This window comes from Branchiostoma floridae, chromosome 12 (assembly GCF_000003815.2).
Source record: "Branchiostoma floridae strain S238N-H82 chromosome 12, Bfl_VNyyK, whole genome shotgun sequence".
Classification (NCBI taxonomy): domain Eukaryota; kingdom Metazoa; phylum Chordata; class Leptocardii; order Amphioxiformes; family Branchiostomatidae; genus Branchiostoma; species Branchiostoma floridae.
Window position 1 is genome coordinate 7,110,040 of NC_049990.1, and position 20,559 is coordinate 7,130,598.

The following is a 20,559-nucleotide window of genomic DNA, read 5'->3' on the forward strand; positions in this document are numbered from 1 at the left end:
GGGGGGGGGGTGTCACAAGAAAGAAGGGATTTTATTACTTCACTGTGTATCTTTATTCCAGGAGGGACCATTTGTATACTTCTCCCTTGTTGGAACAGTGGCGAAATCAGACAGCCTGCTGACGGAAGTGTGTAAGGAACTTGTGATTTTCATAAAAAATACAGAAGAAAGTAGAATAATAGACCTGATAATCTTTTGATATAATGTTGTCTTAATAATTGGGGGGAGGTGTCTGAGGACGTAGTATTATTTTAGAAAAAAAGAATTGAAATACGATACAATACTCCCAATTTTTTAAAAACAATTTGAACCACAGAATCAAGAATGAATTACGTGTTCTGCTTTGCTCGCTAAGTCACTTGGTGATTATGGAATCCAAGGAGGTTAGAATAAAGTTCCTTTTTTATCCTCCTTTATATTCCTTTAGAGATGATTTAATCTTAAGGAGAGACATTGAGTCGAATAACCCTTAAGTATTTCCCCCAGGGAAGGAGTATGGCAAGGCTGACTCCCGCTGGCTGCACTCTGACCCCACCATCGTGTCTCTGGAGATCCTGACAGTCGTGTTAGACGGACTCCTGTGTCTGGTGGCCGTCTACGCCATCTGTAAGGACAAACATTACAGGTAACAGACATAGCAGGTGATAAATGTTACAGGTAGTAAACATTACAGGTAACAAACAATTGACAGTCGTGTTATACGGACTCCTGTGTCTGGTGGCCGTCTACGCCATCTGCAAGGACAAGCATTACAGGTAATAAAAGTTACAGGTAATAAACTTGGCATTACAGGTAATAAACATGACAGTCGTGTTGGATGGACTCCTGTGTCTGGTGGCTGTCTACGCCATCTGTAAGGATAAACATTACAGGTACATGTAATAAACATGACAGTAACAGATAATAAACATGACAGTCGTGTTAGACGGACTCCTGTGTCTGGTGGCTGTCTACGCCATCTGTAAGGATAAACATTACAGGTACATGTAATAAACATGACAGTAACAGATAATAAACATGACGGTCGTGTTAGACGGACTCCTGTGTCTGGTGGCTGTCTACGCCATCTGTAAGGATAAACATTACAGGTACATGTAATAAACATGACAGTAACAGATAATAAACATGACGGTCGTGTTAGACGGACTCCTGTGTCTGGTGGCTGTCTACGCCATCTGTAAGGATAAACATTACAGGTACATGTAATAAACATGACAGTAACAGATAATAAACATGACGGTCGTGTTAGACGGACTCCTGTGTCTGGTGGCTGTCTACGCCATCTGTAAGGATAAACATTACAGGTACATGTAATAAACATGACAGTAACAGATAATAAACATGACGGTCGTGTTAGACGGACTCCTGTGTCTGGTGGCTGTCTACGCCATCTGTAAGGATAAACATTACAGGTACATGTAATAAACATGACAGTAACAGATAATAAACATGACGGTCGTGTTAGACGGACTCCTGTGTCTGGTGGCTGTCTACGCCATCTGTAAGGATAAACATTACAGGTACATGTAATAAACATGACAGTAACAGATAATAAACATGACGGTCGTGTTAGACGGACTCCTGTGTCTGGTGGCTGTCTACGCCATCTGCAAGGACAAACATTACAGGTAATAAACATAGCAGGTAATAAATGTTACAGGTAGTAAACATTACAGGTAACAAACATGACAGTCGTGTTATACGGACTCCTGTGTCTGGTGGCTGTCTACGCAATCTGCAAGGACAAACATTACAGGTAATCTACACCTTCTCTTAAGGGAATATATTACAGGCAATAATAAAACAGGTGTTAAACAGGACAGGTCATCAGGTCATAATTTCATTTTGTATATGTAAGTTATTAATGTTTTAATAACTGTTGAATGCTATTGCCTTTGCAGGCACATTGTGCAGATTACTCTGTGTGTCTGTGAGCTCTATGGAGGTGAGTTGAGTCACATATGGGATGCCGACTGTTTTTCCTCAAATCAAAATTGTTGATATTTAAAATGACTAATAGCATTAAGTTGATTCCTATCATAGATGGCACATGTGATCTTAATTTTTTTTTTCTTACCATCAGAAAGAATTCTATGTCCTGGAGTGTAGCCTGTGTTTACACAAGCTCTCGCCGGCTGGGCTTAATGACCCCCTCCCCCCGAGACTACGGGTGGCGGCAATTGTCGGGCCGGCCGCTAGGGGCTTGATTTTAGTCAGGCTATCCTGGAGTGTAGCCAGCCAAAGTCTACCCCAGGTCAGAATGTAACTGTGTATATATGTCTGACCATGGTGTAGATTGCAGTGTGCTACACATGTAACCAAGAAATCTATTGATTTGTGTTGTCCTAAATAAGTTGCCATCAATTTCTTTGGTTCCTCTCAAACATTCCTTTTCTTTCAGGTTGGATGACATTCTGCCCCGAGTGGCTGACAGGCAGCCCCAGTCTGGACACCAGTAACGCCCTGTACCTGTGGATCTATCTGATCTTCTTCAACGGCCTGTGGGTGGTGGTGCCTGGGCTACTGATGCTGCAGTCATGGGGGGAACTCAGGGACCTTCACAGGGGAACCAGAAAAACAAAACAGAAATAGTCAGAAGTCATCAAGATATGGGAGAGGTTAATTATATGTAGGCTTGGGCAAATTGGCCAAGAACATTACAGTTCTCTCTAAGGAGGTAAAAATCTCCTTGGTCTCTTTTAATACCCCTCTTGATTCAGTTTGTTGGGTAGTCAAAGTTCAATAACAGTAGCTTTTGATTTGAGAACTCGGGTACTTACTGTAAATCTTGAAATGAAAATTAAAGTGGTTGAGCTTACAATTTGTAGTTTTCACTGTGCTACTCTCCACAGTGCAATCATGAACTGGGAATATGTTTTTTTGGTACACTATTGTTTTCAACTTGCCACTCCTGTGAAATTTTATCCCTGGAAAGGTAAACGGAAATAATAGTAGATTATCATTGTGTAAGGGTAATTACCCTGATAGTGGTAGTGATCTTTTGATGCTATTGTCTGATAGCAGGCTATTGTAACAATACATTTTAATCAAGATTTGTGTAAAATTGTTCAGTGATACATATAGGTAACGTTACATGTGCCACCCTATTGTCTTCACAATCATGCAAATGAATGCTGAATCTTAAGCATCAAACTAATATACTGATCCAGTTTGAAATAGAATGTAACATTTAGTAGTCAGCAGTAGCTACATAACCTATAGGAATGTGTCTGATTAACAATGTAAATAAATGTATTAATTTTATACATGGAGAAAATTTTTTTTGTAAACTTTCACATTTCTTCACAATGAATATAAGGTTACTTTTGCAGTGTGAATGTTCACTAGGCAACTTCACAGCGGAAATTATGGAAACAATTACAGTTAAAACAATGATTTTCTTTCATCATATTTGTACATTTTGTCATTCAAAACAAGGAAGTTAAAACATACACACAGTATTTATACATTTGGTCATTTCAAGTAGTGAGATAATTTATTTTCTACATTCTCCTACGCAGAGGAACCACAGTCGTGTCAAAACAAAGGTAATGCCGTTGGGGACCGGGCGTTAGGAGGAGGATTTTCTAAGAATGACATTTTAGCTTGCAAATGTTAGTACTCCTTTTCCAATTCAAAAACCATTTCATAAATCTTTTTGTGTCATCTTTAAGAACCCTAAGCGCCGTTTGCTTATATATCAAGATGAAAGTAAGAAAATTCTATATTGTTAGGTCTGAGCAAGGACGTTACATCCTGATGTAACGTCCTTGGTCTGAGTGCTGCATCCAACATTGCTGTACAATAGAGAAGTCATCAGGCAAACAATTACAACGGTCAAAGGTCACAGACTTCTCCCGCCATAATTACGTCATCTTCGTATAACTCCGGGGCACTCGGCACCTTGTCGGCCAACACTTCGCGCCAAATTTTGAAGATGGCGGACGACGACCAACAACCGGTGACAGGTAGGAATATACTTTCAAATAAATCGATTTATATGGTATGATATCTACAGAATGTACAAATGAATGTTTCAGAAGACTATAGAGAGTGTATGCGTGAAACCGTCTGAAATTTAAGAAGCCCTTTCAGATTTTAGAGCTACGGAAGTTGGTCTGCCGACCAGAAAGAAAATAAAGGCGCGCGATGAAATTTCTTTTCATAACACGTTATATGACAAAGCTAACAAAACAGAGTTTCCTGTTTTGTCAGGATTTTATTCGACCTTAGACTTCGTGTATACGTTGTATTCTTGTATTCATAAAATATTGGTTTAATGCCAATAGTGCTTTGTTTCGATGGTAGTCTTGTGTGGGGAGGGGGGCGGTAACTTTTTTGTGTCGAATAACTCGAATAAAACTCTCTCGTTGCCAAAGAGCAAGTCTTTTTTACATGTCCTACATGTTTAGTTGAAGAAAATTTTGTAGCAGTGATATTGAAAAATAGGCGGTACAAATGTTGGCACGTTTGCCAAAAATTTGCAAGATAAGTTATGGAAATGAGACTCTCATTTACTGATTGAGAGAGAGTTGTGTCCTGACTTATCTGATGTTCCTACAAATTATGTATGTCCCCATGTCTATTTGTCCAATATCTACTATTTCTACCTTTTGGTCATAGGTCACATGTACATGTATGACCCACTGGTCAGCATTACATCATCAAAATCAAATAAATTAGACAGCCCTGAATGGTGTCAAACAGAAAAACATTAATGCATTTTGTGTCGAATTCCAGAATCTCTTGCTGCGACAAGGTCCCGTCGGACCAGGAAGGACAAAACTGGACGACTTGCTGCACTAGAGAAACTGAAGAAAGTGAAGAAGGGAGAAAAAGTCAAATATGAGGTAAGATTTAGTTTAACATGTTTATTTAACTTTTTAAAGTTTGCCTTTATGTTCATGGTTTTCAAAATTCAAAACCACCAAGAAAATTTTTGTTCTCTTTTGCCTGCCTACATCCTTTGCATTCTGCATGTAAATGCTATACTTTGTAGTGTCATGATCCGATGTGTTGAAGCCTTAAAGGCACCTGTTATGGTGCAGAAATCATTCTTAGAAGTGTTTTACTCATGCATAGTTTAAGTTCATTTTGATGACAGCTTTTCTCTTTCTTAGGTTGATGAACTAGAGAATGTTTATGAGGAGGTAAATGAAGATGAGTATTCAGACGTTGTCAGGACCAGACAGGAAGATGATTGGATTATAGACGATGGTGAGTGCTTTATTACTTAATATTAGTTCGTATGACAGGTTACCTGCCTTAAGAAGTAACACTACAATGTTGTGTATTTAGTACAAGCTGGGCAATCCCAGACTGTCGGGTTTGATCCACTCACACTGGTAAAGACGCCTTCTCTTATCGATTATTGTGGTGGGAATGTGCTTGTGTGGTTCTCCTCAACCATGTACTAGTAAACAATAAAAGTTGATTTGTTGAACCAATTTGTAATGTTGCTGTATTAGTGTTCATAGATTGAAAAGTTGCATATTAACTTTATACTCAGAAATTATATGTTTGTGAAATGTTAAAGTTTTACTAGATACCGTATGAATTGTATGTTCATGAGTGCATGTGTGATATCTTGGCAACTCACATGAAGTTGTTATTCCCTGTGTTCCAGATGGCAGTGGTTATGTTGAGGATGGGAGGGAGATATTTGATGACGACATCGCTGGTGGAAGTGATGCACCATCGGCAAAGGGTCAGCCTTGAAGTATTTCCTTCACAATTAGATAACTGTTTATTATCATGGTCTATACCTGGAGCAGGCAACTTACATTTCTTGGTTTAATACTTGCTCACATGTGTTTGGTTGTGGGTTTGATCCCATGGCCTAGTTACTCTTTAAAAATGGTACATCATGACTGTTTTCTCTCTACTTGGCACATGCATGAGCATAGGATATTTGTTAGGGTTGCCGACATGTGTCAAACCTAGATCACATCGTCACATTGAGATAAATTGTAAGAGTACATTTTATTGCAACTACAAGTGTACAATGTTGTATATCAAGTGTTTGAAGTAAATTCTTAGTATTTGTTTTGAAATGCTGATATTTGACTGAACTTGACTGAAGCAATAGTTTTCTTTTTTTCTGATTATCACAGACAAGAAGAAAACTGGACCAGGGCAAAAGAAAGCTGCCAAACCAGTAAGTTAGTCATGTCTATTGTAAACCTGTATTAAATATACTTGGATACTATATTCTGAATGTACTTATGATTACACTTATCCCCTTATTTGCTATCATTTCATAAAAATTTAATGTATTACAATGACCCTTAAAGGATATAAAGGACTTACTGTTGATGATCACAAGGCTGTATCCCTCCTCGCACACATACACATCTGTAATGAACAGACACAGCGTGTATTCAGTTCGAGTCCCTACTTCTAGATTCACTTTGCCTAAGTGTACCGCGTTCCTATTACCCCTGTCACATTTGGCAAAAATCGATCGGACGACGATTCTGCGGCAATCGCCCGGGCCTCACTTATAATAATAACTTCATAGTATAACAATTATACAAGGTGCAAAGTATGGCATAACATGTGACAAGGACGATTTTCAGGTGAACGAAATCGCGCAACCCTTTGTCGGTCTTAAATATGGCTGATCTTTCATCGATGCGTCCAAAGATCGTAGGTAATGTGACAGGGGTATAAGGACGCGTACTGAACAGTGGTGGGAGATCTACTCTACTCTAACAGATGAATCATCAAAGCAAACATTAAAGACTTTGATGAATCCTGAAAACTATACCTTACAGATGGTGAAGAAGCCCGTCATCAAGCCCAACAACAGCATCATGTCCATGTTCCAGTCCAGCGCTGCCAAGAAAGCTAAGACCGAGGTACTCCTTTTCTGTTTTCTTTTGCCTTTAGGTGTAACAAACCAGTTTTCTATGTTGAGTGCAACCTATAAAAGATCACTGATTGACATGTAATACCATATTTTGACATATACAATGTACATACATTTGTGTAGTTCTGTTCATAAACTGATGGGGCTAGGAGGTACTGGGTAGTGCAGATGTACATCATGTACATGTAACTAGTGCATTGCAATGCTGGCAGCTATTGTTAGTCTGGTGACATCTAATGGAGCTGGATCTTGCTTGATTTTTTTCTAACAGAAGGATGTGAAGCTTGATGAAGATGAGCTGTTGGGAGACATCTTACAGGAGATGCATGCTGAGGTAAAGATATCAGTTATGTTATTTTAGATACTTGAAATGATAGTTGTTAAAATGAAGTACAGAAGCAAGTATGAGTAAAAAAAAATATTTCCTTGACTTTCCCCTGGATATTTCTCAGTAGTACTTGATGAATAGAGTTATGAAAGTATGATGAAAGATTCTCAAATGTAACTCCAGTGACAAGGCACTAGCTAAAGTAAACTTGCACATGTATTGCTCTCCTGTTTGTTTATTGTTGTTCCATCTCAAAACAGTCCAGATCAGGAGGACCAGCTCCAAAGAGAATGAAACCAGCTTCAATGAGGTAATCTTTTCAATATTGAAAAAGATGAATAAAAATTTCAAATGCTTATTATCTTACACAGTTGAAACATATGACATCTGACCATGATTTCATTTAATGTGGTAACCTCTTGTTAGATTCACAGTTTGTGAAATTTGTCTACCTGTAGGCCTAGTGGTGCTGCCCCAGTGAACCCCTTTGCTGCAAAGACAACACCCAAGAGACCTCAGGTAAACTTTTATCCATTTGTCTATTTTCCAGATAGGTAATTGTACAGAGGATTCACTTGTGTAATACCATGATAATATACAAGATGCGGATGCTGAATGTATTGACACCAAGACTCATAAACCATAGACTTAATCTTCTGATAGGGCTCCAAAATTCATTTTGGGCAATTGGTGCACTTAATTACGTTCACAGAAATGTGGTAAAAGATATACACGTAATATAAATTATACAAAGTAGAATGTCAGCAAAACGATAAGAGAGCACTCTTCGTCAGATTTGTAGTTGGAATCCTGAAGTCTGTGTGTATCACTTGTCATCATGCACAGTACCGATTTGACCCCTGAAAAACTGTGATAAACACTTTGCCAAATTCTACATATTTCTACATTTCAAACAAGTAAATACAACGAAGGTTTGTCAAGAATAGCCTGTGTCATATAGTTTATAATGGCACAGTCAAAAATCAGCCCAAATTGGTTTGCCCAAAAGTCCATATGAAAGAGAAAAAGAGAGAAATGGTTTATTTACTTAAAAACTTTTCTTTTACAGTGGACAAATAGGCAGGATTTCCAATGCTAGTTTACATCATTAAAAGCATTCAGGTGACAAAAAACATCTCGTTCACATATGAACTGTATTTTGAGCCCTGTCTAATAAGTTTTGTTGTATTTACTGACTCTCTCAATATCAGTTTTGTTGTATTTTTTGCTGACAGGCCACCAGAGCTCGAGTTCCCACCACGAACCTCAGCTACACCCTATCCTCACCGAGCTCCGCAAAGCCCCGCCCCAAGCCTCAATCTGAGGACATCCAGACCACACCCCCCTCCCGCTCTGCGCGACCTCCCGCGACCTTCAGGCCTCCATCAGCAGGAGCGAAGAAGAAGGCAGCGGTGAAGGTTAAGGAGGAGCCACCAGAGGAGGAAGAGGAGATGGATGTAGAAGAAGCTCAGGATGAAGGAGGAAATGATATTCAAGGTTTGAATGTTGAAGAGTACTGTAAAGCCTTTGACACACATAAAGGACCTTCCCACGACTTTTCTCCTGACTTCTCCTCAATTAAGGTCATCACTGGTTTGGGAGTAGCCTGTAAATCTATCCTATTATAGCTCCAGTTCGATCCTCTGGTCGCATCCAAGAAGAATATGACATTCACAACATTTTTTTTTTTTAATTTGCAACCTTGCGGATTGATTGAACCTTGCAGACCAATTGCTAACCAAAGTTGACCTTGCGCACGACTAACTCGGGAGGCCATGGTAAGCTGCGTGACAGCCAGCTTAAATGATTAGCTCAAAATAGATTTTTTTCTGCATACGTACAACAGGCAAATCCACTTACGAGTATGGTAACTACAGCATGTAGAATCAACACAGAATGCAGAATTTTAAGAAATCAAAATTACTTTTTTGTGGATTTGCTGACAGTTTTGGTAGTTGATAGTTAACTTAATTTGTTTTAATAAATTTGCACCCTTGTTATCTATAGACAATGCTGGTGTTGACTTTGGAGACATAGATTTCAACGATGACGACTTTGATGGACAGATGTCAGAGGAAGTATCAAAGGTCAAACAGGAACCTGAAGATCAAGATCAAGTGAAGGTCAAATCTGAGCCAGAGGAGCATCAAAAGGTCAAGCAGGAGAAGAGGCCCTTGTAAGTTATTTTACGTCAGGAATTTTTAAAAGATTGTTAAGAATAGGGAGTCTGCCATATGCATGATGGTGTACTTACAGCTGTAGGATTGTGGCACATTTTATTCATTACTATTAGGAAATGCCACTTTGTGGTCTTGGAATGGGATGGGCAGAATGGCTCTTGAGGTGACCTGTATTCCATACTAGTTGTTTCAATTGCGAACCCAAACATACTGTGAACTGTGCTGCAAAATTTACAAGTACAGTAAAACTATGATTAATTTACAGTATTGTTTAAGAAAACATGTCGTACATTAAGAAAAGCTTCAGTTCCTTGTTTGTTTGCTAGTGTTTGTTTGTATATTTACAGTGAGGACCAGGTGATCTCCGGCAGCGGGTGGGAGACGATCAAGGGTGAGATGGGATCGGCTGAGTCGGTGGTGACGGACGTGAAAGTCGACTCCTCCTCCCTGCCGCTGGTGACCAATCAGGAGGGAGAGAGCGTGCTCAGGTTCTACTGGATTGACGCATATGAGGATCAGTACAAGCGGCCTGGTATGTACTGTAGATTTGTGTATTTTTGTAGTGAGTTATTTTTGTGATGAAGTAGAAAAGGAGGTTTTTGCTGTGAGAATATTTTTGTAGCACTGTAGTGATACAGAATAAAGTGTAGAAAAACTAGATGTCATGGTCTTCCAAGATGTGAATGTCCTTGCTATCTTTGGTATCCAAAGCATGAGATTGCTAGCTACTGTGCATGTAGTGGTGTAACTTTGCTTGTAATTTAGCAGCATACATGTAGCTCCAGTACATGTACATGTATGTGGGTAGGACTTGGACTACCAAAGAAATTAATTTGGCCCCCTGGCAGTTTTCTTATATATGGTACTGTAGCAGAACTTCATGTTTACCTCATTTCTTTTCTGTACGGTACTACCATTTTCCAAATGACTGAAACATTGCCCTTCCCCCAGGTGTTGTGTACATGTTCGGTAAGGTGTGGATAGAGTCAGCACGCGCCCACGTCAGCTGTTGTGTCGTGGTCAGGAACATCGAGAGGTCCATCTTCCTCCTGCCTCGGGAAACCGTAAGTATCACCTTCAATTTCTGTTATTTACAGTAACAGTTCTTTATAATGGTTTGTTTCCACATTTTTCCTTGCTTATTACACATTTTTCATTGCTCATTATATATGAAGAAAATACATTATACAATTCATGGCCTGGAGTGGTGATTAATAAATGAATGAAAAATCTTGCACTACTGTTTTCATCAGGTTAGTAAATTGATAAGCACCAAACTGGGTTGTTACCCACACAAACAGCCGATGCAATTCTTGAAGTATTAACTGTAACAACAAATACACAGATACACAATTCCTTCAGTACGGATATACAATGATATTATTCTTTCTGTATTTACAAGTTGTATTGTTGTTTCAGAGGTTGTTCAAGAATGGAGATGACACTGGGGTACCAGTCAGCATCATGGACGTTTACCAAGAGTTTGACGAGAAAATTTCCTCAAAACACAAGATTATGAAATTCAACTCCAGGGTAAGACATGATCACAAGAAACAGATTATCAGGCATTAGAAAAATCACAGATTTACTCATGTTAACCATTACTGTTTGATGAATGGAATTTTTAGACTACTTTAGAAATTGAATTTGTATTTTGTAGCTTATAATGTGTAAGTTGACTGTACTTTTTGTTATGTCAGGCTTCATCTTTATTCATTTTCTTCAAAAGAATTTAAGCATTCCAACAATACCTTCTGACATGTCTCCACATTTTGTGTTGTACATTTTTGTGTAATGTAAGAGAAATGATTTACTGCGCTAGTGTTTCCCACAAGGAATTGTCAATTGTCCTTGTCTCAATCTGATTGCATATTTGTATTCGTCTCTCTAGAAAGTGACCAAGCAGTACGCGTTTGAAAAGCTGGACGTTCCAGTGGAGTCTGACTATCTGGAAGTCCGATATTCTGTGAGTATTGTATTCAGGACTCAGGTTGTTCTTTTTATGGCCAATCATACATGTAGCCACTTTTCCCTTGATGAGTAAGTTAATGTAGTTCTCTTTTTTGGCCAATCATGTCTGCCCTTCCCATGAGTGGGTAAATGAGGTTCTCTTTTTGGACAATCTCCTGCCAGTTCCGCTGACCTGCCGGATCCGTGAAGCGGCCGTTTCCGGTGATGTGCCGGATTGGTCAGCTGACGGATCCGTTGACCTGCCGGATCCAGTCGCCTGCTGGATTTGGTGAAAAAATTCGGAAACTTGGGAATGTCTTGTGTCCGCTTGACATTTCTAAGACATTTTCGGCCCTACCAGTGAATGCAGTGCTTTTTTTTTTTTCAAAATCACGGCTGCTTAAAAGCGGGTTAACTTGCTAGTAATTGTGTGTGCTCATCATAGCAGTTGTGCTCACCATAAATTTCTATTATCTGTCCACCACAGAGTGACCTTCCAGCTCTGCCAGCAGACCTGAAAGGGGAAACCTTCAGCCATGTGTTCGGTACAAATACTTCAAGGTAATGGGGAATTTTGTCATTCTAAAGTAGATAACACATGTATGTGTATGTTATATTTTATCTAAACAGACTATACAAAAAATCACAAATCTTAAGATTTTTTATGTTGTGAAGTTTGGGTTTTATTCATTCTTGTTCATTCTGTGCATTAAGGTGTCAGATTTTTACATTGTTAGGTAAATGTTAACATTGTAATTAATATTGCCCCTACAGCACGGAACTGTTTTTACTGGAGAGGAGAATCAAAGGCCCCTGTTGGCTGGATATTAAACTACCTCGTAAGTTCATTTTGATATTCCTATTGCTAACAGTTTCAATGACCTGTGGAGGAATATGTTAGTGAAGCATATTTTCGCTTGAAAATCTACTGTTACATTGGACAAGGTTCAGTGACATATGAACATCTTTCAATCTGTAAAAATCGTGTAGTAAGTCAAGAGGACATAAGACATATTGCTGTTCTACATGGAGTTTGCAGATTTGCTAGGCATGCGATTTTCCTGCTACATGTTGTATGTGACGCTGGCTTGATCACTTTATGCTGATATTATTAATTCTTTCATATGAAATCAAGAAAGCACAGTATGTGGTACCCAGAATGTTCAATTAACCTGAGTTGAAAGTAACTTCACTTTCTGTAGTGAACTATCTTGTGTTATATTGGCAGCAAATTATATGGCCGGTAAAATTGCCTAGACATCACTGACAAAAAATACTTTGTGTAACCACACTTTGCCTTAAGGAAATGGATGTCTGCAGTAATTTCATGACTTAAGTCATCTTCTTTATTCTGCAGAAAAACCGAACCAGCCGATCTCGTGGTGTAAGGTGGAGGCTTTTGTGACAAAGGCTGCTCACGTGTCAGTCACAGCGGAAACCCTTACTCCGCCACCAATGGTGAGTTCACTGGTGCTTTACTGTGAATCTTAAAATGTTAGCTGTGGTTTTATTTTTCCAGTGATCCTAAAAAAATAAAGACAGTATTTCAAGTTGTACGGTTATGTTATCTTCACCTGAACTTTTTCACCCTTCGGTGTTGTAAATGTGTGTGATTGCAATCATGCTAATGGTGATGTGCTGGCAAACAGAGAGAAGCTGGAATACAAAAGATTACTTAACATATCAATTTGTAATTTGACCTGCTAGTTTAAAAATCAACTAGTAATCTTATTTGCTGACATTTGGATAGTGAGTTTGTGTGTGTGTGTATGTGTGTGTCCTGGTAGGCATCTGAGACATAAAAAACAATGTACATGTACCTCGATTTAAACAGAAATAGTGATTGCTCATACAATGATGAAGGTTAGACCTCCAGGTAATAAGATATGCCAAAAAGCAGTTACTCAAGCAAGACAATTTGGGATGTCCAATAGGAAACAAGGTATGACAAAATCAAGCTGAGGACAATTTTGAATTGCAATAGGAAACGAGCTGCTTTTTGGCAGTGATTGCTCATATATTTACAAATAAAGAAACAAATTTCTTTCTTGCAGGTTGTGATGAGCCTGAGTCTGCAGACCCTCCTGAACCCCAAGACTCACCAGAACGAGGTGGTTGCTGTGGCAGCGCTTGTCCACACCCGTTTCCATATCGACAAGGCCCCGCCCAAACCACCCTTCCAGGACAACTTCTGTGGTGAGGCAGGCAGTGAAAATGAAAATAACTGAAAGTTTAGCTCGAATGAAAAGTCAATTTACCTTTAAGCGGTGCCAGTCCTTCTGAATTTTGTTGACCGTTGGCGGTTCGCCTTAATTTACCCTTAAGCATCACCCATGCAGACCCTCTTGGTTATGACTAACCAAACCTTCTGACTAAGTTTGTTGCAGGACATACATTTTTTGTATTTTCCAGTAGGTAGAATTTGAAGATCAAGAAATATAGTATATACTGACCTTTCTTCCTGTCCTTTGCTTTTTCAGCTATCAGCAAACCCAACGATTGTGTCTTCCCTTATGATTTCAAAGATGCCATCAGAAAGAATGTAGGTTTGCTATTAATTAGAGCTTGTTGTAATATAGTTTTAGTAGAGTCTGACCTAAATCATGATTTTACCTTTCCATAATGCAGTTCATCTTTTGAATGAATGAATGAATGAAGACCTTTATTGTACATCTTTGCTTTCTAACAATCTAAGTACAGGTCAATGTAAATAGCAGGAGCAGCAATAAAATATCCTTTGATTCAAATGTTAGGATATGTTGGTACTTTGGCAACTGTAAATCACTAAATAGTTTTATGTTTTTTGCAATGAACATGTTTTTAATTACGCAACCATGGTTGTTTCAACTGCAAACTCTCTATTTTTTCAGGTAGCTTCCAACTTTAAGTTACGTGCGCTTTGATTAATTAGCGGCGAATGCCACTTTATCTTCCCCTTCCATTCAGGGTGCTCGAGTGGAGGTGATGTCCACAGAGCGAGCTCTCCTGGGATACTTCCTGGCTAAAGTACACAAGCTGGACCCAGACATCATCATAGTATGTATTCACCATGTCATCTTCCAGTCCTATTGGAACTGGCTAGATGGCATTCCTTAAAACAATTGTCAATATTTTCGATATTCGTTGTTTCCACCTAGATGTGGGAGCTTTGTGCCATATTTATGAAAAGAATTACTGGTTTACCTGTGCAGTTTTGTTACAATTTGCCAGGGATCCCTGCTAAACTCTTTTTGAACAAATCTTTACAAAAAGATTTCAGTTTTTTTCTCATGTCAGCTATCAAAAATCTTAATATTTTGGTTTTAGTTATTATTGAATGATCTCGAGTTTTTTCTAGGTTGGGGGGGATCAAATTTTTTGGGAAAAATCCATCTTTCCAAAAACAATTTCTTGAAGCATGAAGACTCTCACGGGGGTATTATGGTCCATAATCTTCTTGGTGTTCTTATTTTTCCCTGCCAGGGCCATGACATCTATGGATTTGACCTGGATGTGCTGCTCCATCGGATCAACTCCTGTAAAATACCTCACTGGTCCAGGATAGGCAGGCTCAAGAGACAGGTCTTCCCAAAGCTCTCGGTACGTACCAGATTTCTGACAGTAATATTTCCCATTTGCTATTAAAGTTGACATATTTGTATTTGTATTTGAATAGACTCCTATCAAGTCACACAGAGCAACTATTTTAAGGTTCGATATCTACTTTTGAAGGCTAGAGATACATGTATTCCTTTGAATAAAGAAACTGTATCATGGGCAAATTTTAAAGATTTGGGATTCGAATCCCTATCAGGCCCAATGTTATGCATTTTAGACAAGCTTTTTACATCCGGTCCAATCCCTAGCTACTTCACTCGATGGCAATAAGTCTCTAGCTTCGGTAAAATACGTCCACTTGGATAGGATGTAAAGCTAGAGACCCCTTGTTTGAGGAGAGTTAAAAGACATAAAAGAACCTACCACACTTGTGGGTCCATCCCAATAAGTAGTACAGTCAAACCTGTCTATAGCGGCCACTCAAGGGACCGGACAAATTTGGCCACTATAGACAGGTGGCCTCTGTATAGAGGTGGCAACTTGTAGATAAAATACCCAAGGGACCGACAAAAAGTGGCCACTATGGACAGGTGGCCCCTCTGTAGAGGTGGCCCCTAATACAGGCTTGACTGTAGATGAAACCTTGCAGTCTGGTCTTATGCATTGTTGACAGTTTACTGGTTATGCCCAAACAAACTTATCGTGTATTTATTTCCTGGCTCAGTCTGGTGGCGGTAGAAGCAGTTTTGTTGAGAAGAGCGCCGCGTGCGGCCGGCTGATCTGCGATGTGAAGATCTCGTCCAAGGAGCTGATCCGTCTGAAGAGCTACGACCTGACGGAGCTGACCAAACAGATCCTGCACCAGGACAGGCAGGTGGTGCCGCAGGAGGAGGTCAAGAACATGTTCAAGTAAGGAGTTAATCCTTTTTCTACAAAGTAGTCAATAATAACATCAACATAGACACTAGCAACATACTTAAACCAGCCCAAGGGCGCACCCGGGGTAGCCACAATCACAAATACCAACCCATCTTCGCCCGTTCTGACACATTTTTCGCACGCACCATTCCTGAGTGGAACGCCCTGCCTGGCACGGTTGTAAGTGCTCCCAACATTGAGTGCTTCCGTGCCAGGCAGGCGGCCTGCCCGCCCTGACCCGGGAGCCTCAGCTCTTGTTAAGCTAAAATCAATTCCTCTACTGATTTCAGTACCTCCCAGAAGCTGCTGTACCTGATCGAGACGACGTGGGTGGACGCCAGCCTAACCCTGAACATCATGTGTGAGCTGAACGTGCTGCCGCTGGCTCTACAGATCACCAACATCTGCGGAAACCTTCTGGTGGGTTTGCTTGGGGTTTCCATTTTATCCTTCTGTTCGCTCCTCTGATCACTTCATAGCAGAACTGTCTAGCACCTGTAACTATATGAATGAATGTTAACGCCATCAATTTACATAATATCTCTCATAGTCACAGTCTTTTTCGTCCTAACGGATGTTCTGTTCACTGCCGGTGTGCAAGTATAGGTAACAAGGCCAGCTAGACTTCTGCAGGGCTTTCTGCATGTTGCAACGCAGAATTCTGTTTTCAAATACAACTCACGCTTCTTCCTTCTTCTGTCAGCCTCTTTTGTCTCCTGGACATTTTCAAGTTTTTCTGCACCTTGGTGCATCTTGTGCCACCAGGAAGTAGGTTCTCCCAATCAGCTCCAATGCTGAATAATCAAAAATCACACCTGCATACGTCAATGAAGCGATGCTTTGGATGCCCCCCTTTCTCGGGGTAACAGAAATTGAAGGTCTGAATACCTGTTTGATTCTAGTTACCATAACCATGCAACTCCAAGCCAGTCAGAGCTCTTGTTTATCATGGCTCTAAAAGCTTGGTGTACCTAATTTTAGACTAGGGTGCACCTAGGTATTTGATGCGTGGTGGAGGGTTACGCATGTAAAGATTTTACATGGATGTTGTCATGTTGCAGGGTCGCACGTTGATGGGAGGTCGCTCGGAGAGGAACGAATACCTCCTGCTGCACGCCTTCCAGGAGAAAGGCTTCATCGTACCCGACAAGACTTACGGAAAGAAGCAAGCAGCCGCACACCCGGTGGGTTTATTTAATGAATGACAATTTCTCATGGTCCTGTGTGGTTCTTTGTCAATTGTTGAAGATGAATCAGTATGAACTGCCCAGACTTGAACAATATACATGTAGATACGAAAGTCTTGGAATGCTTATTGTAAATCTTGGAAAAGTTTTATTTGCACAAAATCGTCACACCCAGAACAGTGTAGGTTTTCTTTATTTCCAGGCAGGTTATTGTTATCAAGAAATGTCTGATGTGCACTCCTTGGCCGGCTATACTTCTTGGCCAACTTTGATACTTTCTATGCCACCAGTATATCTGGCTGAAGATTGGATTTTCTTTCAGAACGTCAAACTCAGCTAATGTCTCCCCCTATCATGGAATGAAGTCCCCATGCGTAAATTTTTGTAGTGACAATTGACAATTTGACATTGATTTGATTTTTTAGGCTTAAAAAAGTTTTTCTCACCCCCTCCTAGGTGGATGTGGATGCAGATGACGACGACCAGGCAAAACCAACCAGCAAGAAGGGCAGGAGGAAGCCGGCTTACGCTGGGGGTCTCGTGTTGGAGCCAAAAAAAGGTAAAAGCGGAAAGTGCCTTTGCCTGAAGGTGTGTCAATTGATGAAGAGAGGTCTTTTACCTGCATTAACCAGCACAAATAATTGAACTTACCAAACTTTTGATGACAGAAAGAAAACTTATTGAGAAGCATTAGTTTAGGACTGCATTTTTGGATAAGCATATAATGTTTTGTGCACATTATTTCTCTGTAGGTTTCTATGACAAGTACATCCTCCTGCTGGACTTCAACAGTCTGTACCCCTCCATCATTCAGGAGTACAACATCTGTTTCACCACCATCAGTAGGGAGGTGCCTCAATCACAGGTACATTCTTGCACAGCACAGGTTTTTTACCTGAAATTTTTTTCTAGAAATATATGATGAGAATTTTAGATGATATGGAGGGTGAAATTACAGTCAGAGTGAAAAGATGGTAGCTGCAAATACCTGTGGTTTGGCATTGTCAGTAGAAATTTATAAGAATTTAGAGGCTTTGGCAGTATATGAGTCCAATGGTAAATGGATGTATGCTGAAAGTATTGATGCTACTATTTTGAAGAAAAAAATGTTCATACATGTATTATGAACCTTCATCACATTGCTTAATTAGCCCCATAATAAATACAAATTTGCTCTTGAAGGACAAAGGGAGTAAACACTGAAGGAGCCTTCAAATGCCTTTCCAATCTGGTTAAACTTCATGTATTCATGGAACAACATTTAAACATTCTCCACATGTAACAGGGAGGAGATGCTGAGGAGGAACAGCTCCCCAACCTTCCCGACGCTGACCTTGAGCCCGGCGTGTTGCCGACGGAGATCCGGAAGCTGGTGGAGCGGAGACGGCAGGTCAAACAGCTGATGAAGCAACCCGACCTGAACCCTGACCTCAAGCTACAGGTCAGTTTGGAGGGTATTGAAGTGCATGTAGAAGCTAACATCTTAATTGTGAAGATGCAAATTTAAAGTTTTTCACAATAAAGTTCAAAGATAGATATTACCGCTTACTACATTTAGACAAGAGGGAAGTAATATTCTTTCCGCAGAGTAGACAAAAGCAAAATTAACGATATTTGGAACTTATCTACATAATTATTTGGAACAAGGGGCTTTAAACATACATGTAAATAAGAATGTTTCAAGGAAGTTGTCAGGAACAATCTCGAACTAAAGAGAAGTTGAAATAAAAATCCAGAGTACAAAGATGATGACTTACTAGTTGAATTGACTAGGATTTGATTACTGTGCTATTTATTGTATCGTACTGCTCTTGATTGTTTTACAAATATCTCTTAATATGTGTTTCCAGTACAACATCCGCCAGCAGGCCCTGAAGCTGACAGCCAACAGCATGTACGGCTGTCTGGGGTTCACTTACTCCAGGTTCTACGCTAAGCCGCTCGCTGCACTGGTCACCAGTAAGGGCAGGGAGATCCTACTCAAGACTAAGGACCTGGTGCAGAAGGTACACATTTTTCTAAGGAAGACAAAAAAAAGAACTTTAAGATAATGTTAGTTATAATAAGATTATCAATTACCTGTCTTCCATTTTCTGCTATATTCAAATCTGTAATCTTATGGGAGACACTGGGAAAGAGCATCTAGACAAAATTATAAAGAAATACACAATGAATGAAAAAAAAAGGAAATTCACACACAAAAAAACAGATATTTCATGGAGTTATAGTACAGATCATTAATTTCTTGTGTACTGAGTTGTCGTGTGTCCTCAGATGAACCTGGATGTGATCTATGGTGACACAGACTCCATCATGATCAACACCAACAGCACCAACTGGGACGACGTCTTCAAACTCGGCAACAAGGTACAGCAAGAACAGCTAGAACAACTACAGTTTAAACTTATCCCCATTCCTGTTTGCTTGATGCTGGCTTCAAACTGTGGTGCCAATAGCCGAGTGGTAAGGCTCGCCGATCAAGAAGTCATTGGTATGATTCCTGGCCAGATCTACATGTAGATGTGTCTTTGAGAAAATGGCGGTGACCTAACACAACTTTTCTCACCAAAGAGTAAGATGAATAATAGTACCTAACTTTGGTTGGGGAAGCACAAGGCAGTGGAAGGGGAGAGATGGCTGTGCCTTCCAATACCGTGCTCAAGACACATCCCACTGCCCATATAGGTTCAAAAAGGCTATGGGACCTTTACCCTTACCTTTCCTACATGTACAATTGTACATCTATAGAAATGTAATGAAATAATAACCGTCTTACCCAGGTTAAGAGCGAGGTGAACAAGCTGTACCGACTGCTGGAGTTGGACATTGATGGTGTCTTCAAGTCGATGCTGCTGCTCAAGAAAAAGAAATACGCTGCTCTCACCATCAGCAAGAACCCTGATGGTCAGTATGAAATTAAACATCTCTTTTCGTTTTCTTGTGTATTGTTTTAAAACGTGATTTGATATCTTTTGTGCTAAGGGCAGAAATGGAACATATCATTAAAATCCCTTTAGTGTAGAGTTTAGATATTATACAACATGTGTACATTGTTGAATATCATGATTCATGCAATAGTAGAAATTAAATGAATGGATGGATTTTTGTTGGATATGTTGATCATTGAATTCATCATTAAAGTGGAACTCCACTCAATGCATGTTCAGCTTATATTATCTTGATTGCTGAGAAAGCTGTAATTCTTGTGTATGAAAGAACTGTTTCCCTGCTGATGTTATCTACTTGTATCTATCTATCAAACTTAAGTCAGGACTAAGCTAGTACATACTTACACTCCACAGAGCCCTGTCAAGAATGACTTTTTGTTGAAGTGAAGTGTCTGCAATTAAAGAGTAAAAGTCTAACTGCTGCAATGCACCCGGCCTCTCGGTTCCTACAGACGGAGAACGGACGAAACTCTTTCCTGGTTTGTTCAACAGTAATGCCCAGCAAAATTTACTCGACAATGCCCAGCAAAATTTACTCGACAATGCCCAGCAAAATTTACTCGACAATGAGTAATCTTCTGATACAGCTGTGATATGATGTAGTTATGAAATTCATATTGTTTGTTCAGGTTCCTTCAGC

General features: G+C 39.8%; 2 protein-coding genes across 2 annotated transcripts in view; both read left to right on the forward strand.

The window, feature by feature from the left end:
- The window catches only part of LOC118427466 (emopamil-binding protein-like), a 3,368-nt gene extending 588 nt beyond the window's left edge, over positions 1 to 2,780 (forward strand). Inside the window, exons 2-5 of the mRNA XM_035837281.1 lie at positions 62 to 131; positions 487 to 625; positions 1,902 to 1,945; positions 2,402 to 2,780. Of these exons, the coding sequence (XP_035693174.1) occupies positions 62 to 131; positions 487 to 625; positions 1,902 to 1,945; positions 2,402 to 2,592 (444 nt within the window). The 3' untranslated portion in view covers positions 2,593 to 2,780. The remainder of the gene's footprint in view (positions 1 to 61; positions 132 to 486; positions 626 to 1,901; positions 1,946 to 2,401) is intronic.
- Positions 2,781 to 3,870: 1,090 nt separating this feature from the next.
- The window catches only part of LOC118427728 (DNA polymerase alpha catalytic subunit-like), a gene marked incomplete in the record, with an annotated part of 24,149 nt that continues 7,460 nt past the window's right edge, over positions 3,871 to 20,559 (forward strand). The window contains 32 exon segments of the mRNA XM_035837643.1: positions 3,871 to 3,968; positions 4,741 to 4,850; positions 5,121 to 5,217; positions 5,627 to 5,707; positions 6,114 to 6,157; positions 6,777 to 6,860; positions 7,143 to 7,205; positions 7,460 to 7,509; positions 7,658 to 7,718; positions 8,435 to 8,696; positions 9,207 to 9,375; positions 9,727 to 9,911; positions 10,331 to 10,443; positions 10,799 to 10,912; positions 11,271 to 11,345; positions 11,817 to 11,890; positions 12,104 to 12,168; positions 12,687 to 12,787; positions 13,384 to 13,525; positions 13,810 to 13,871; positions 14,276 to 14,365; positions 14,792 to 14,908; positions 15,591 to 15,775; positions 16,075 to 16,204; positions 16,846 to 16,968; positions 17,428 to 17,530; positions 17,724 to 17,836; positions 18,257 to 18,412; positions 18,822 to 18,977; positions 19,246 to 19,338; positions 19,752 to 19,875; positions 20,549 to 20,559. Coding sequence (XP_035693536.1) covers positions 3,938 to 3,968; positions 4,741 to 4,850; positions 5,121 to 5,217; positions 5,627 to 5,707; positions 6,114 to 6,157; positions 6,777 to 6,860; positions 7,143 to 7,205; positions 7,460 to 7,509; positions 7,658 to 7,718; positions 8,435 to 8,696; positions 9,207 to 9,375; positions 9,727 to 9,911; positions 10,331 to 10,443; positions 10,799 to 10,912; positions 11,271 to 11,345; positions 11,817 to 11,890; positions 12,104 to 12,168; positions 12,687 to 12,787; positions 13,384 to 13,525; positions 13,810 to 13,871; positions 14,276 to 14,365; positions 14,792 to 14,908; positions 15,591 to 15,775; positions 16,075 to 16,204; positions 16,846 to 16,968; positions 17,428 to 17,530; positions 17,724 to 17,836; positions 18,257 to 18,412; positions 18,822 to 18,977; positions 19,246 to 19,338; positions 19,752 to 19,875; positions 20,549 to 20,559 — 3,384 coding nt within the window.